General features: G+C 43.6%; 1 protein-coding gene across 1 annotated transcript in view; it reads right to left on the minus strand.

Moving 5' to 3' along the window:
* The window catches only part of MYO16 (myosin XVI), a 361,148-nt gene extending 345,516 nt beyond the window's left edge, over positions 1-15,632 (minus strand). Inside the window, exons 1-2 of the mRNA XM_040991535.1 lie at positions 15,377-15,632; positions 474-544 (exon numbers count right to left, since the gene is read on the minus strand). Coding sequence (XP_040847469.1) covers positions 474-544; positions 15,377-15,602 — 297 coding nt within the window. The 5' untranslated portion in view covers positions 15,603-15,632. The remainder of the gene's footprint in view (positions 1-473; positions 545-15,376) is intronic.
* Positions 15,633-16,656: the final 1,024 nt, after the last annotated feature.

A 16,656-nucleotide genomic window follows, 5' to 3' on the forward strand; every position in this document is an offset into this window, starting at 1 on the left:
AGACCCTTGCTTCCGGCCTCAGCCCGCACAAGACTTGGATTTTGCAGAAACTTGGGAGAGTGAGCCAGCTCTTTCTGTTACTCAGCCTTTTAAATGACACAACATTAAAAAAGAATAGAGGGTGGATTTGATTCACACTTACATGAGCCAGGTCACATAGGGTAGAGCAAAATAGCATTTAACAATAGAGGAACTGTACAGGGAAAGACAGAGGGCTGCCCACCAGTGTACGACAGAGCCACCGCACTGGACTTCTTTCTTCAAAGCATTTTCTTCCGGACAAGGCCTACTTGCCTTTGTTTTATGACAACTGCAAGCTGCAGTGCAGAATTAACCATGGGTGCAGCTAAGTATTCGAGTCTGTCCCTTTGAAGCACATCATTTCTGATCTCTCAGATGTACAATTTGCCACCATGTTGCCAGCCCCATGAGAAACCCCGTCTTAAGGTGTCACCAACCACTGAAGCTCTTACCAGGTGGAGTAGAGACCCTCCGGAAGACAGGACAGTGTGTGGATCCGCCCCCTCTTTCAGGAGCCGAAGTACTGAGAAAGAACAGAGAAGGACAGAGTTAGAGCTCGTCTGTCTCCCAGTCCAGAGCAGATCCCCGCTGTGTAGCCTCTCCTTTGCAAATGGAATCTGGACAGCCCTGCAAGGGGTGGCCAGGGAGTGGTCACCCTCTGACAGCACTCCATGTCTCCAGGATTGAGACTGTTCTTCCCTGGCCACATAATGAGCTATTTACAGCCCCCAAACTAATGAGAAATGTAACATACTGTAACTATTGGGAGTACTTTGGAGTATCCACATTTTGACATCCTTTATTGAACAAAAAATAAAACTCCAAGAAGGAAACTGCTACATAAGGTTCATGCAGGCATAAGGACACTGAATCTTCCAGTTCCTCAGGTCCTATTGGCTTAAGGGAATAAAAGTTTACAGTTTGCACTGTAACCTCCATTAGTGCCTTCGGTCCTGAGCAAAGGTTTTGCCACTCTCACAAAGCGTTATAGGCAGACAAATTAGTAGTGCCCACAGCACACCCATTAACAAAACAAATGCACAGCTGAAAGGTGACCAATGTTCCCATTTGAATGGCACTTCCATGAATCCATTCCTTAAACCCAAGCACCTTCAGTCTGAGGAAGCTACCCGCCCTCCCGCCCATGACCCTGAACCCATTCACCTTACCCAAGGGCAATGCCTGTCCTGCCTTCCTGGCTTACACAACCAGCTTGATCCTATCCATTCCCAGAAAGCAATTCATAAAGAGAAGCATGGCCACATACACTCATTCACCCAGGGATTCTCTTTTGAGATTCTTCGGTCTTCACTCAAAGCCTGAACTTCTTTCTAGCCCACATTTTTCCTATCTACCTGACAGGCAAACAGAGAGGGCCAAGCAGTCAGACACACAATTAGGCTAGATCTGTCCACTAGTTCCCTCCCCCTAAGCCTGCCATGGCCAGAGCTGGGCTGAGGCTGGGCTGAGGCTGGATGCTAGGAATTCAATCCAGGCTACCCACAGGCAGGATCACAGTTATGTTAGCCATCACTGCTGCTTTCCAGGGTCTGCATTGCTAGAAGTAAGAATCTACAGCAGGATTCGGGGACTGTATGTACACATTGTGTTGTGGTTAAGGCCAGGGGTTTAAACCATTCAGTTAGCCATCCACTCCACAGTCTGTGTACTTAACCCAAATCCCAAAGTCACAACATGAGCTGAGAGTCATTTTGGTACCTTCAAAATATCTCATGTAAAATTACTCAATTTACTTGTGAATATTTTAGAAACACAGGGGTTCCTGGCACCCTTGTAATAACAGCATTCAGACTGCCAGTACATCAAAACAGTCTTACCACACTGCAGCTTTCTGTTGTGACAAAGCGCTAGGGAAACAGCCTCGGGACAGAGCATTAAAGCAGAGGCGTCTGTCTACTATGTTTCTGCCTGGCGCCATCTCGCTGTGTACGCCTCTGGCTTCTGTCAGGGAGCCATCTGCAAGGGGTGGAGGTGGGGGCGGTGTCACACCTTGATTCTTAAAACCAAAATTCCACTCTCAGATCTTCAGTTGTCAGAGCCAAGCTGGGACTAAAATGGCTGGGGCCTTGGGAGCCTGGGTGGTTGGCTCCCATGCTCGCCAACTACGACCAAACCCAGCATTACACTTGGTGGTTGGCACCTGCTTTGCATTTCCAGATAGCCCCATGATTTAGGCATGATAATTAAATAACACACTATGAGTTTTTGGAGATCATTTCTTTGGTGTGGACAGAGTGAAGTGTGTGACAAACCAGTTCTCCTCTCACTCAGTCTCTTGTTGACATTGGCTCATCGTGACCACAAAAAAGTGACATTTGAAATGAACAAAGGAACAGTAAAACAAAACATAATGTGGGGTCTGAATTTTATGACAAATCCTTCTTTTAGAAAAATGGAAGGATACATCCTACGTAGAAACTATTAGCAACTACAGGGAATGGTGGTCCAGCATGGTCTCATGTGTACTGGCTGGGCACTGAGGCACAGTCTGGCAATGCCCCCCTCAACCTGTTGGCCTCATGTGAGCTGGATCAGGGGAAAGCCAGGCTGGTTTTACTGTTCCTACTGATGCTTGCACAAGCCAGAGTGGGTATGGGTTGGCCGGGGTTTGCCGCAGCATCAGCTGGCAGATGCTGGCACAGGAGGCTAATTCTGTCAAGCCAAACTGCAGAACCACCTGGAGAGTGAAAGATCCAGGAGTGGGAGTGGGCCAAGTAGGGAAACGGTGGGCATCTCCCCCTTGAGTTGCCACTCTGACTGATGAGCCTGAGAACCAGGACTGGGGCAGGCATGACTAGACAGAAAGTGGCACCCACCAGCATGTGTGTGGCTGTATAGTGGGGCTGTTTGGGTTGAACTGGGCTTCAATGCCCATTGATGTTTTAGAGAGCTGAATGGGATGTGGGACAAACTGGACCAGTCTGCTGTACATACTGGCAAGCATGGGAACCAGGGCAGGGGAGGGCTGGTGGGTGTTATTGTGAGTCACTCCGACTAGGCTGCAGTTCCCACTGGTTTGCATGAGAGCTGCATGTGTGGTGGGCAGGATCTGACTGGGCTCCAACCCCCATTGGTTTATGTAGAAGACAGGGCTGGAGACAGAACCGACCCAGCAACTGCAACTACCAGTGTGTATGATGGACTGTACCAGACCCTGTACTGGCAACCACACATAAGAATCCACCTCAGATGAAGTTTCTTGGGGGATCTCCCCAACTGAATTGCTGGACTTGGAACCCCAAACATGGAGAAAACTGCATGTTCCATGGTCTTACAATGGAGTGGATGTGTCAGAGCTGGGCCTCCTCGGTGGCTTAGATGGAGAAGTAGACAGCATACCCAGGTGCACATGGAGGATATGGCAGTCCATCGGAGCCTGCAGAGGACACCTGGCACCATAACAGAGGATGGAGGACAGAATAAATTTAACAACTACCCCAGCCAAGCATTGGCAGTGAATACATGGGCAGAGACTTGAAGATGGACTATATCAGCCCATGGATTCTAGAGAGATTTCATCATGCTTGGCAAGGTTGGCAGAGCTTGCCCCACTTCGGGGACCCTGGGATGGCGTCAGGTGGCTGTCCTCCATCCTAGGATATGGAAGCGGTTGGAAGGCTGGGTGCGGCTTTCCCCAATCGTCCCTCTTCCCCCAGGTGCAGAAAGGAAAAAGAAAGAGAATGTAGAAATAATGGGCTCACCCACCTTCCTGTAGCCCTTGACCTCTTGCACCCTAATCAACTATGTAAAAATCATCAACAATAAAAATAATTGTCTTAAATAAATATATAAATAACCAAATAATTAAGAAAAAAAAGAAAATATTAGCAACTAGTAAGCTTGGGGCTGGAAAGCACTTAGGAGTTATCTGTGTTATTTGAGCATATTGTCTGTAAGCGCTATTTTTATTTCTAAATTTAAAAGCTGCAATGAATAACAAAAATGAAGTAGGTTTGTTTTTCTTGGCATGACACTGGAAGCCTCCATGTGAAGACTTCTGGAAATGTGTTTCACAGAGTTGGTAGTGCTTTCAGAAATCTCAGCTTCTACCTGATCTCATTTGTATGACAGGAAGAGAAGCGCAAGAAAGTGCAGGAACCCCGTCATCAAGGCAAGGGGAATGTCCACCAGCACAGTAATGCCGCCCACAGATCTCCCTCCCCAGGAACAACGCCAACAGCGGGACATGCAAGAGAGACGTGAGGATTGTTTAAAACGGGCTTTTCTGCTTCAGATCTTTTCCATTTTTTTATTGCCCCCCACCACATTAACTTGAAACAACTTCTTCACTCTGAATCTGTTTATAAACCATTGCTACACTGCTTTTCTATCCCCCCAACCAAAACTTTTATTCTAGATCTTTCTTCCCTCTTAGGATGCTGCTCAGTCCCACCTCTCCATGTTCTGCCTCAGTAGCTTGAGTGGAATCTAACACTACCTATTTTAAAGAGGCACCGCAGAGGATAGCAGGGTGGCACGGAAGGTTATGCTGCTGCTTGCGACACCGTCATTGTACGCTGGTCATGTTTCAAAAACCGGCTGATCCACTTTTACTCTAGCTCCCTGAAATGCACCTGGGAAAGCAGTGAAAGACGGCCCAACCTTGTGGGGACCTAGAGGAACGCCCGGGTTCCTGGCTTCAGACTGGCACAGCCTTGGTGATTATGGCCATTTGGGGAGTAGGGCAACAGATGAAATCTCTCTCTCCCCTCTCCCTTCCCTCCTCCTTCTTTCTCTACCTGCAAAATAAATAGAATAAAATTCTAAGAAAGAAATGCTGCAGAAAATTGTGGTGTAGCTAATACCCCTCTTTTCCCGAACATATCCCCAGGCTGACCTCTCAGTCAGGGTAGTCAGAGGTGTGATCCTCCACTCAATGAAGAATTCAACAGTGCTGGTGCAGGGGACATGCTGGGTCTGGCCTGAACCAGCTGAACAACATGAGAGTAAGTCTAAGGAGCGCTCAGGGGAGGTGCCTTAGCGGACCTCCAACCAGACCACTGCACTGTCTCCAACATCAAGAAAAACACATGGGTGTGCGGTCCAAGCCCGGAGCCCGCAGTGTTGGACTGAGCCAACTTGGCTGCAGACTCTCATGGAAGGATGGACAGCACAGCCAGATACAGACAAGACAGCCAGCTCTTCTAAGCCAGCAGAGAGCCAAGTTCCAAGGCAAAGACAGAAAGCAAGTTGAACAACACTAAGCCAGGCTCTACAACAAGAACGTATGTCAGTGGGCACACTGAGCTAGACACGGACAGCCAACAGGCTCTACAAAGTGCCTCACCCCTGTTGTAATGAAAATGACAGCATCTCGGAACCATCAAGACCACTGTTCCCCACATTGGGGCCTCTAAGGCAACAACCCTGGCAATGACATGATCTGACAGCAACAAGCAATGTATTCCACAGAGGGAGCTGGAACATTCATCTCACCAGCTTCCCCCAACCCCCTCCACCTTAATCGGAGGCCCTCAGGGGTCTGCAGCCTCCTCAACTTGGTAATGAATATCTAAACAAATAGTAAATAATATGGGAGTAGTCTCAGGGAAGGGGGCCAAATTTATTTATATTCCTAGAGGTAACTTGCTGTTCCCTATTTTTAGGGGAAAAAAGAATTCAACAAGCACAGGAGTATAAATGCTATAAGTAATAATCAAATATCAAAATATCAATTTCACTCACATGCCTTACTTTATTATATATTGTTGAATATTATTTATTTTGAAAGCCACTGATGTATTCCTTTGCCCATTTTTTCACCAGATGGGTTGACTTTCATTGGTTACGAAGATACTCTGAGTCTAATCATTTGTCTGATAAGTAGCTTGCAAATACTTTGTCTCTTCACTGTGAGTCTTTCCTTTCCTATGTGCAGCGCTGTTGTTTGCCACAGTCGCAATAGTTCCATCTCACTACTGTTACCTCTGTCAGAGGTCTTACCAAGAGGTCATCACCTACATTGTTCTCAGTAGTTCCCTCTATATTTTCTTCGAATATTTCTACAGTCCCAGATCTTAAATACAGGCTTTTGATATTTAGTTGATTTTTTCATTGTGAGAGGTAGGGATCTAATTTTCTTTTTCTACATAAACATATCCAGCTTTGGCAGCACAGCTTATTGGAAAGACTGTCCTTTCTTCAGAGAAGTTGGCCGCAGCCATGAGGACTAATCGCCATTCTGTCTGCTCCATCCATCCACGTGCCTGCCTTTAGGGGAGTATTATCCTGTCCTACTGTAACTTCCCAGTAGACTTGAAAACCCAGTTTAACTCTTCCTCCCTCACAATCGCTTTCTCTACCCTGGGTGCTCTGTGCTCCTTCACGGATTCTAAGATGGCGAGGCGTGATTCTGTGCAGTTGTACTGGTGTTTTGATCGGGTTCGCACTGCATCTGTAGGCTGCTGTAGGCACTACAGACACTTCATTGATGTTAATTCTTCCACTCAGAGCCAGCTTCTTGATATCTTTCAGCAATGTTTTGTAATTTTCATTACCTATCTTTTACTGCTTTGGTTATATTTATCCCTAAATGTTTGATTTTTTTATGGCTCTTGTGAATGGGATTTGTTTTTTTTTTATTTCTCTTTTAACAAGTTTGCTATTTTTGTAAAAATATTTCTATTTATTCATTTTGTAATCTGCAATTTTATGGAACGGATTGATCAATTCTTAGAGCTTTGCACATGGGAAAACCTAAAACTCTTGCAAACATGGATACTTTGACTTTCTCCTTTCTAACTTTGAGGCCCTTTCTTTCTTGTCCTTATTTATTCATGGTAATATTTTCAAAGGTACATTGAATAAGAGTGGCAAAAATGAATATCCTTGACTTGATCCAGATCTGAGGGGAAACGCTTTCAGCTTTATCTTCTCAGCATGATGTCTGCTGTGGGTTTGCCATACATAATTCAGCCTTTAACTATAATGTGAATTAAAAATATATTATCTTAAAAAGCAAAGTATTGGACCCAGCACAATAGCCTAGCATCTAAATCCTTGCCTTCCATGTGGTGGGATCCACATGGATACCAGTTTGCATCCTACCTGCTCTACTCTCCATCCTGTTTATGGTCTGAGAAGGAAATGGAGGATGGCCCAAAGCCATGGGACCCTACACCCACATGGGAGACCCAGAGGAAGCTCCTGGCTCTTGGCTTCAGATTGGCTCAGTTCCAGTCCTGGTAGGCACTTGGGGAGTGAGCCAGCAGATGGAAGGTCTTTCTGTCTCTCCTTCTTTCTGTAAAACTACCTTTCCAATAGAAATACATCTTTTTATTTAAAAGAAAGTATTAAGCTAATAAGTGCTCCAAGAGAAAAAATTTCCAAGAAAACTTTTTATATCTTAATAACATTACATATTACAAATAGTTATTTGTATTTAATGAGATGTATTAATATACATATTATCGATGCAATATTAATTGTTAATATAATATTTATCAGTATGAATATTAATGTAAAAGTGGAGGTGGTCGATATTTGGCCATACTTACGTGTGTTACCCTAAGGAAGTGCTAAAGACAAACTGTGGTGTAAAACAGAGTCCCTGCCATTTAAAGTTCCTTTAAAATAGAAATATAGGGAAAATAAATAAACACAATGTATCCTAGTTTATTTAGGAAGGTGGATAAGTAAATGTCCTTTTTCACAATAAACGCATTCATCTAGCTGAAAGAGGCCGTGGCCCATGATTCCCTGTGACTCCCAGAGCTCCAAAATGCCTCCAGAGAACTCAGATCCCACGGCTCTGCCAAGCCCATGGCTACAACACCACTTGGAGAAACTCAGATACTCACAGGTGGAGAGACTGCGCACTTTGGGAAATCCATTAAGAAAATCTTAAATAACTCATGCCTCCCTCCCTACTCCCATTGTTGAAAAAATAACACCCACATTATCCAGCACCATTGATTAAATAGTTCTATCTCCTCCTTCCTGGAAGGTACATTATTTATTATATATTCAGGCCTAATGAGTGTCAATTTATTGTAAGTATTAAATGATGTCCATTATTTCTACCAACATGTGGTTAAATATTGCTCTAAGTTTTTGTCCGCTGTGTTTGAAGTGTAGCTGCTGATGTTATAAGAAGTATTTTTGTACTAATCTATTATTGCGCATTTTCAAATCATCAAACACATTTCTGTATTATAATTATAGATCCAAGTTTATGAAAAAAAGAGCTTACAATAGGGTATTCACATAGAATAATGATATTTAGGCCCTAAGCTATAAGAAATGGTCAGTTTTATTATTTTGGATAAAAAAGATTTAGCTTTGTGGAAGCATTTAATATACTGGAAGCTATAGCTTAGGCCACAGCTGACTGTCAAGATAGGCTGCTGGCTATTAGATTAAAGGATTAAAGAGTTGAAAGAAAATAGGCAAGTGACGTCGCTTCAAATTAAGAGGCTGACATGACATCAGGGAAGCGATGAAATACGGAACAAGAAAATGTGAAATGGCACAGCAGCTGCTGAGTCTCACGAACATCAGAACTAACAGGGAAGACAGGAAGAAATGAGCATTCCATTAGCACATCCAGCCGGGGAGGACAAGCAGCAACGAGGGCAGAATGCTCCCAGGACAGCACTCCAGGCACAAAAGCCCCAGTGCACACGGCTTGAGGGCATGACTAGACGTGTGTGTGTGTGTGTGTGTGTGTGTGTGTGTGTGTGTGAGAGAGAGAGAGAGAGAGAGAGAGAGAGAGAGAGAGAGAGAGAGAGAGAGAGAGAATGCACCCAATGGGTTACTCTGAACTGGATTACTGGATTCCATGGATTACAGTGATTCTTGATGAGCAGAGCAATCAATTCAAGCTATTTCATTAGAAAATTGGTATCATTATACAAAATGAAGTTTAGAGAATAGATATCAAAGAGAAATATGTAGAAAGGGCCCAGCATGGTAGCCTAGCTGCTAAAGTCCTCGCTTTGCATGTGCCGGAATCCCATGTTGGTGCCCAACTGACCTGGGAAAGCAGTCGAGGATGGCCCAAACCTCGGGACCCTGCACCCACGTGGGAGACCTAAAGAGGCTCCTGGCTCCTGGCTTCGGATTGGCTCAGCTCTGGTTGTTGCGGCCTCTTGGGCCTCAACAAACAGAAGATGTTCCTCTCTGTCTCTCCTCCCCTCTGTATATTTGATTTTCCAATAAAAATAATGATAAATCTATTCTAAAAAGAAATACGTAGAACAAAACATGATCGCATTCTATCATACAGATTCACCAGTCGGTTTGTTTCATGCTGAGAAAATCCTTACCAACACGTGCAGCATCCCAGTTACCTAACTCTCCCACATTTTCAGATTTGTCCAAAATGGATGGTAGGAACTGCATAAACATTACATCAACCTGGAAACCACGCAAAATGGGAAGAGGCTTCATTCTGCTAAGGCAATGAAGCAAGCATGTTTCTGAGGAAGCAACAGAATCAGAAGGGTCTTTTAGGAAGGGTGTTAAAAACTGGTGTGAGCAGGGCCCGGCACAATAGCATAGTGGTTAACGTCCTTGCCTTGCACTTGTCAGGATCCCATATGGTCGCCGGTTCTAATCCTGGCAACTCTGCTTCCCATCCAGCTCCCTGTTTGTGCCCTGGAAAAGCAGTTGAGGATGGCCCAGAAGAACCCTGGGACCCTGCACCCGTGTAGGAGACCTGGAAGAGCTCCTGGCTCCTGACTTTGGATTACCTCTGCTCCAGCCGTTGCGCTCACTCGGGGATTGAACCATCGCATGGAAGATCCTCCTGTCTCTCCTCCTCTCTCTCTGTATATCCACCCTTCCAACAAAAATAAATAAATCTTTAAAAAAAAAACTCGTGTGAGCAATGAATGGAGAAGGAAATAAATCTTCCAATTCCCACTGGGATTTATTAAGTTAGAGCTTAGAGAATGAAGAAAGTAATGAGAAGAATCGGCATTGCACGTACACAGAAGAATTATTCTCCACCAGAGACCAGTGAAAATGACAAGAAATATATTTCAAAAAATGAGTCAGCTATGTCTACGTGAACCCTCCAGATCTTGGACAGGAAGTGAGTTTGGCATTACAGAAAAATGTGGAAATTACCTGCAGTGAAGACCGGCAGGCAATTTTTATTTTAACCATTATTCAAAAGAGAAGAAAGGAAGATACGAGAAAGTAAAGGCAAGAGAGTGCTTGTAGGAGTGACTGTTGCCCCACGCCACAGCCCACTGGGACCGGAAGCGTCCACAAGAGGTGCATGGCTACATGCTTGCTTGCTCTGTTGTACTCATCTTTCAAGACACAGATCTTGCAAACTAACAATTTAGAGTATCTGGCAGAAGCCATTAGATTTGTCCGCTGAGAAATGAGCATTTAAAACAACGGAGAAATGAGCGGGACAGCAGAGGAGAGCCAGCTCACTGACAGTTACAGCGGGACGCCGTGCGGGTGACTTTCTCAGTCTCACTGCACGACACAGGCTCCGATGTTTTTAACATTGCACTCCCATTCTCCTGAATTAACTCATACTTTCCCGCTGCAAATGGAGCAACTGCCATGGTGCTCACTGTGGTGCTTCAAGTTTCAGCTCAGTGTTGTATCAGCTTTTCAGTTTTAGCTTCTTTGTTTCGACTGTGTTTTTATCTTTCTCATTTCAGACAGTTCAGATTTTTATATTAATTTGCTGTATACAAACTGATAACAATAATAAGGTAGATTAGGGTTTGAGTTCAGCAATGCAGTTTTATAATGAAGACTAATTGAAATTGAACAAAATATGATAATTGTAAAGATAAGTTAAAATGTCTATTATTTACACAGAGATTCCCATTGGTCATTCAATTAAAATAATTATCTAAACTATTTTAATACATTATCATGATAGAATTTGGGTTTTTAAAATTACTCGTATATAGCAATGTGATTAAAAAGTATATACCTGATATTTAAGGCAAACATATATATATGTATATAATTAAAATTACAACCAATTAATTGCATTATTCCGTATGCTTTAATATCTATAACATATTTTTGTCATGTGTGATAACCAAAATACCAAGTGTTACTCAGAGTTAGGTTTGAAGCCCACATGAACTATGAAAATAAAATTCAATTTAACTTCAAATGTTACATCAACAATACATGCTCTTAAAATTTATAACCTAAAGTTTTTTAAAAAATCACAGCATTTTATGGCAGTAGTTTAACCATACTGACTTTACTGGGTTGTAAGAAATATAGTTACAACGTATCTGTTAGCAACCTCTTGATAGTTTATTAACTACCATTTAACAGGTGCCTACTTGATGTCCAATTCTCAACAAGTTTATAAGTCATTCTTTCTGCATAACCTGTGAGAAAACTGAAACTCAAAGAATCTGACTTCCATGATATCATTAAGCTATATACATGTTGTATGCAAGATCTATAATTTTTACTTTGTTGATCTTCCAGTGCTTGGTCTTTGCCAAAACATACCTTTATAAAATCTCTAATGAAATTATATAATTTGCATTTTTATGCCGCAGCTCTCCAACCAACAGCCTGAAGTGAAATTTCAGAGGAAAGGAAAGAAGGCTCTACCAAGAAGTTATGGCTAAACACCTCCTATCTTAACACTGAAAGCAGTTCATACTTGACGTTTAATCCTATGGGAGCTGTGGTTCTGCTGAGATTTCCAGGAACTTTGAGACAGGCCAGTACAAGAATATAGTTTAAGCTCAAACATGTGAGCATCATGTAAGTACCAACAGCTTGTAGACTTACTTTATGATACTGAGAAAATTTGGAGGCCAATTAGTTCAATTAACTATTTCAAAAATTCCACAGAAGTGTAACAAGAAGTGAACAGAAGAGATGGCACACTAAGAGGTAACCGTGTTAGCAAAGACACGAGCCCAGGGGCCAGGTGTGCATATGTCATCACCGTTTCTGCCAGTGCTATCTACCGGGAAAAAACATCATGGACAGGCCTCCTGTCTCTGCAAAAGATAGACGTATCTTCCATTGAGATTGTGTTATCCGCATGTCTATGTTTAAGGTAGCTGCCTATTTAACCATAGGCTGAGTGTGGAAACTGTCAGTCAAGAATCTTTGTTATTTGACAAGAGGCAGTGACACAGTTCAACAGTAAGCAGGGAAACCAAGGTAGAAGCCTTTGAACCTGGCCTGTTTTCTTTGTAAAAACACTGCTTGTCTTGTGGTAGCTGCATGGGAGGCTGATGAAGAACGCATCTATCTACACACAACTGCACCTGTACTGACCTCCTGCGATCGGCTATGCCATTCCATTATCTACATAACACGGTTCCTGGACTGACCGCCCGTGGTCAGCTACTCCACTCTACTCACACCTTCCATTATCCACACAGGACGGCACCTGCACTGACCTCCTGCGATGGGCTACAGCATTCTCTGCTTAGGCCTTCCATTTCCTTCACAAACAAGACACCACACAGCAGAAAGCTATTCCCATCCCCAATTACGCACCACAGCTCCCCATCGCTACACAACTCTCCCTGCATTAACACTGGTTCCTTGACTATTCAAACTGTCTTGGAAACTTTGCCCATACATACAGTAATGTTGCTTTTTAAAACATTTCAGCAAGTTGGGAGCACACACAAAGGAATCTGAGGAACGAGTTAGAGTCAAACATTGCACTGCATTTTCAACTTGACCTTCAATTTGGTTTAGTTCCCCAGATGGTCTTGGTAATGAGAACTCAACCTCGTCCTCATGGTCCGCACTGCAGTCGCAAGTTTGTAAGGTAAGATCCTGGTCCAGACAATGAACATGTTTTGGAGCACCTTAATTCTCCTTCGCTTTCTCTGCTGATTGTAGTTCCTGCCCTATTATCCCTACTTGTAACTCCATCATTGATGTCAGCTGTAACAGGCTTTTATCGTCTTAACATCTGCAGTATGCATGAAAATGTCTATTCCGATCTCCTGCAGCAAAAGCATGATTCAGTGACGCCCTGCTAATGTGCAGGGGAACTCTGCCATTACAGGCCCGTTTCCGGGAGGATGACAGCCACAACAGTCTTGGCCACACACTGTCAGCCTCACGGAACATTCTCTTTGACCCTTCCTGCATCCTGTAACTTTCCCTGCCTCATTTTACTTTCTTCTCTCCTTCACCAGTGTGACAGGATGAATTCTGTCTCCCCAGATCCAACAGTGGTTGCCCAACCTCAGGATGTGGCTGAATTCTGAGACAGGGTCATTTCAGGGTTTATAGGGAAGACCCAAATCCAATATCACCGATAATGTTACAAATACAGTGGGAGGCTGGGGGTGGGAAGAAAAGTGAGTATTTATGGATGCAGAGAGAAGACGTCCATATGGCTGCAAGGTAAGGAGAGAGAAAATACATCTGCTGACACCCTGACCTTGGACTTGGAACCTGTTTGCAAGCCCTGCCCAGGGTATCATTATCACTGCCCTCACACACTAATGCAACAGTTGCTGCACCTGCCTGACAATGTGAGGAACACCAGGCCTCTTCCTGGACCTTCTCTATACAAGAGGTGCTGGGGTGGCTCACAGAACTCAGGAAGCTTTTGGCTTACTCACTTGTGGTAAAGAACACCACAAAGCACACAGAAAGACAGCCAGGCAGAAGCACAGGGCTCACGGCGTGGTCAGAGGCACAGGAGCTTCCAGGGCCTCTCCACTGCACTCTCCCAACCTTCCGTACAAACCCAGTTATCTGTGGATTTGTATGGTTTTGTGACATGAGCATGATCGACTAATAACCCATCTCCAGCCTCTCTGGGCACCTCTCAGGCCCCACCTCGTCTGGTTTGCTCTGCTCTGTCCCCCGCCCTTGTTTACACTGGTCTGCTGCTCCTTCATCAGCACAGGTGTTCTTGCCTCAAGGGCTTTGCACCTGCTGGACACGTCACCATCAGACATCCACACAGTGAGCTCTCTTTGGAAGCTTCTTGCAGCATTTAGCAGTCCCCAGCATACCACATGTTTAAGCTTGCACTTCTCTGCCACCCACACATGACAGTGGGCATCAGAGAGACAGTTTGATCCACTCACAACTGCCCTTCACACTTGACTAGTGGAGACTCAACACATACTTGATGAACTAATACATAGTCTGTGAATATGACTGGGGACCGTTTCTATTTCCATTGCAGCTACCCCAGCCCTGCTGATTCTCTTGACCTTGAAACAACAGTGGTTCTTAGCTGTTCTACTTCCTGGTCTCATCCTTTTCCCTCAGTTGACCACATGGAGCGATAAGCACCATGAAACGTTGCTAAGCATCCCAGGCTTCATAAAAACATACTTCTGAAGAATACACAATGGCTTCCATTGCTTTCCATTTCAAACCAAACCACAGAGTGTCCTACAGTCTCATTCAACTCGAAATGGCCTCAGTGGTCACCCTGTCCGTTTGCCACTGGTTCCAAAGGTCTCTGTGCCTGTGACTCACATAGACTGTGATTTTCAGCACAGAGGGCTCACCTGCCATTCTTTCAAACATCTAAGTTATAAGAAATCATCAAGAAAAGTGTCTCTGAAATACCACATTCCCCAAGGAACTGCCTCACTGCTGTACTAATATGACACTTCAACTTTGTGTGGTAACTGCGTCCAGTTATGTTCATTTTTTTTCTTTTTCCCAGTTTAATTAAATGAGATACATTGGAGAGCAAACTTTTGTTTATCTCTCATTGCATAAACACAAACCTACTGCAATACTACACAAAATGATAAACTGCATGAACTGACTGCTTTCCCAATCATCATGTATTGGGGAGGCATCAGACTATAAATCTAGGGTAGACATTTGCCCAAGAGTTAAGATTCCAGTTAAGACACCTGCACCCAGGCTTGGTGTTTGGTGCAGTGGTATGATCCACTCTCTGGGGTGTCCAGATTCCATGTCTGAGCAGCCAATTCTAGTCAAAGCCACTGAGCGTTATTGTAATTCCAGGGGAAAGTGCCTGTATCCCTGTCACCCATGTGGATATGTGCACCTTGTTAAAAAGATAACTTTATCTCCTATGGCAATGCCTGGGTTCAGTACCAGCTCCTGCCCTTGCTCTCCCTTCCTGCTGATTGTAGACTTTGAGAGACGATGCCACTGTACCCACTGATGGGGTCCCTGCCACTCAGGTGACAGAGCCAGATGGAGTTGGTTTCTGGCTTTGGGCCTTATCAGGTGTTAGGAGTGGACCAACATTTTACATTTTTTTCCACATTTACTGAAAGGTTGATTTGTTTTGAAGGTTGATAGCTAACTCTTTAAAGGGATTTCACACCCACACCCGCACCCCTCCCCAGCAGGAAGAGCAGGAAGCAAGTACAGTCAGTCCTGACAGGGCCCCTTCCCTGGCATGTACCTTCTTTGTCGTTGTGGTGGACGATGGCATCCCGCACCATGTCACAGAGGCTGAAACGAACCTTCTGGCTCTTGCCATGCCTCAGCCTCTTCAGGAATCCTTCCTGCTTCTGCAGAGCCTTCTCCCGTTCATAGTAAGCTTTAAGCTGCTCCCCACGCATGCGTTTCACCAGACGCTGCCGTTGGCCCAGGGGGAGGGACTCCAGCAGGCACTGGTCAATTTCCATTTCATGGGATCGAAAAACGTTACATAGCTGAAAGCAACCTGAAAGAAATAAAATGGAAATGTCACTAGACCTAATCCTATGCCAACAGAGCAGCACTACAATGTGTAGCACACTTATTTCCTATTACTCTACTCACATGTCATAACCTCATTCAATTCTTTCAATGTCCAATTCACAAATATCAAAACCTTCTGTAGCTTAAGGAAGACCTGAAAGTTGATGATTTACTTAAAAGAATCAACTGATCAATAAGATGTGATGTAATGATGATAAAAATATATATGAACCCAATAATAAGACCAACCATGAGCCTTAAGAAAGAGATACACTCCAATTTTATAATAGTGGGTGACATTAACATTTCACTCTTATAAAAGATCTTACAGAGAGAAAATCAACAGGTACATTAGAGTTTCCTGATATTAGTGAGCAAATGGACCTACCAGACATTTGTAAGCTATTTTACCCAACAGCTACAGAACACACACTCCCATCAGCACATGGAGCACGTTCTAGACTGGATCCACAATCAGGTCAGTTACTCCTCAAATCAAGTGCCAGTAAAACTGAATTCACTGAAATCACCCCATTTATCGTTCCAGAATACAAAGGGATAAACATATAAATTAACACCAAGAAGAACAATACAACACTCACAAGCATGTGGAAATTAAACATGAGTGACAAGACAGGATATCAGTAATTTCCTTGAAATAATGAAACAAGAACACAACATATCAAACCCTGTGATACAACAAAGGCAATATGAAGAGGGAAGCTTGTATTTTTAAAAAGTCTCAAAAACTAGATCTAGTGATACATCTTAAAGAGTTTGAACAAAACGACACACAAGCAAACGTTACACAGGAACTAATAAGGAACAGAGCAAAAATAAATGGAATTGCAATGGAATACTAAACTATCAAGAAAAATGTTTTTGAGAAGATATACAAAACAAACTTTCAGAGTAATACAAAATTCAAATAAGAGAATTGAAGTGAAAGTCAAATAATAAAAATGAAATTATATATATACACACATATATATATGTATG

This window comes from Ochotona curzoniae, unplaced genomic scaffold (assembly GCF_017591425.1).
Source record: "Ochotona curzoniae isolate NIBS_2020 unplaced genomic scaffold, NIBS_Ocur_1.0 contig_64, whole genome shotgun sequence".
NCBI lineage: Eukaryota > Metazoa > Chordata > Mammalia > Lagomorpha > Ochotonidae > Ochotona > Ochotona curzoniae.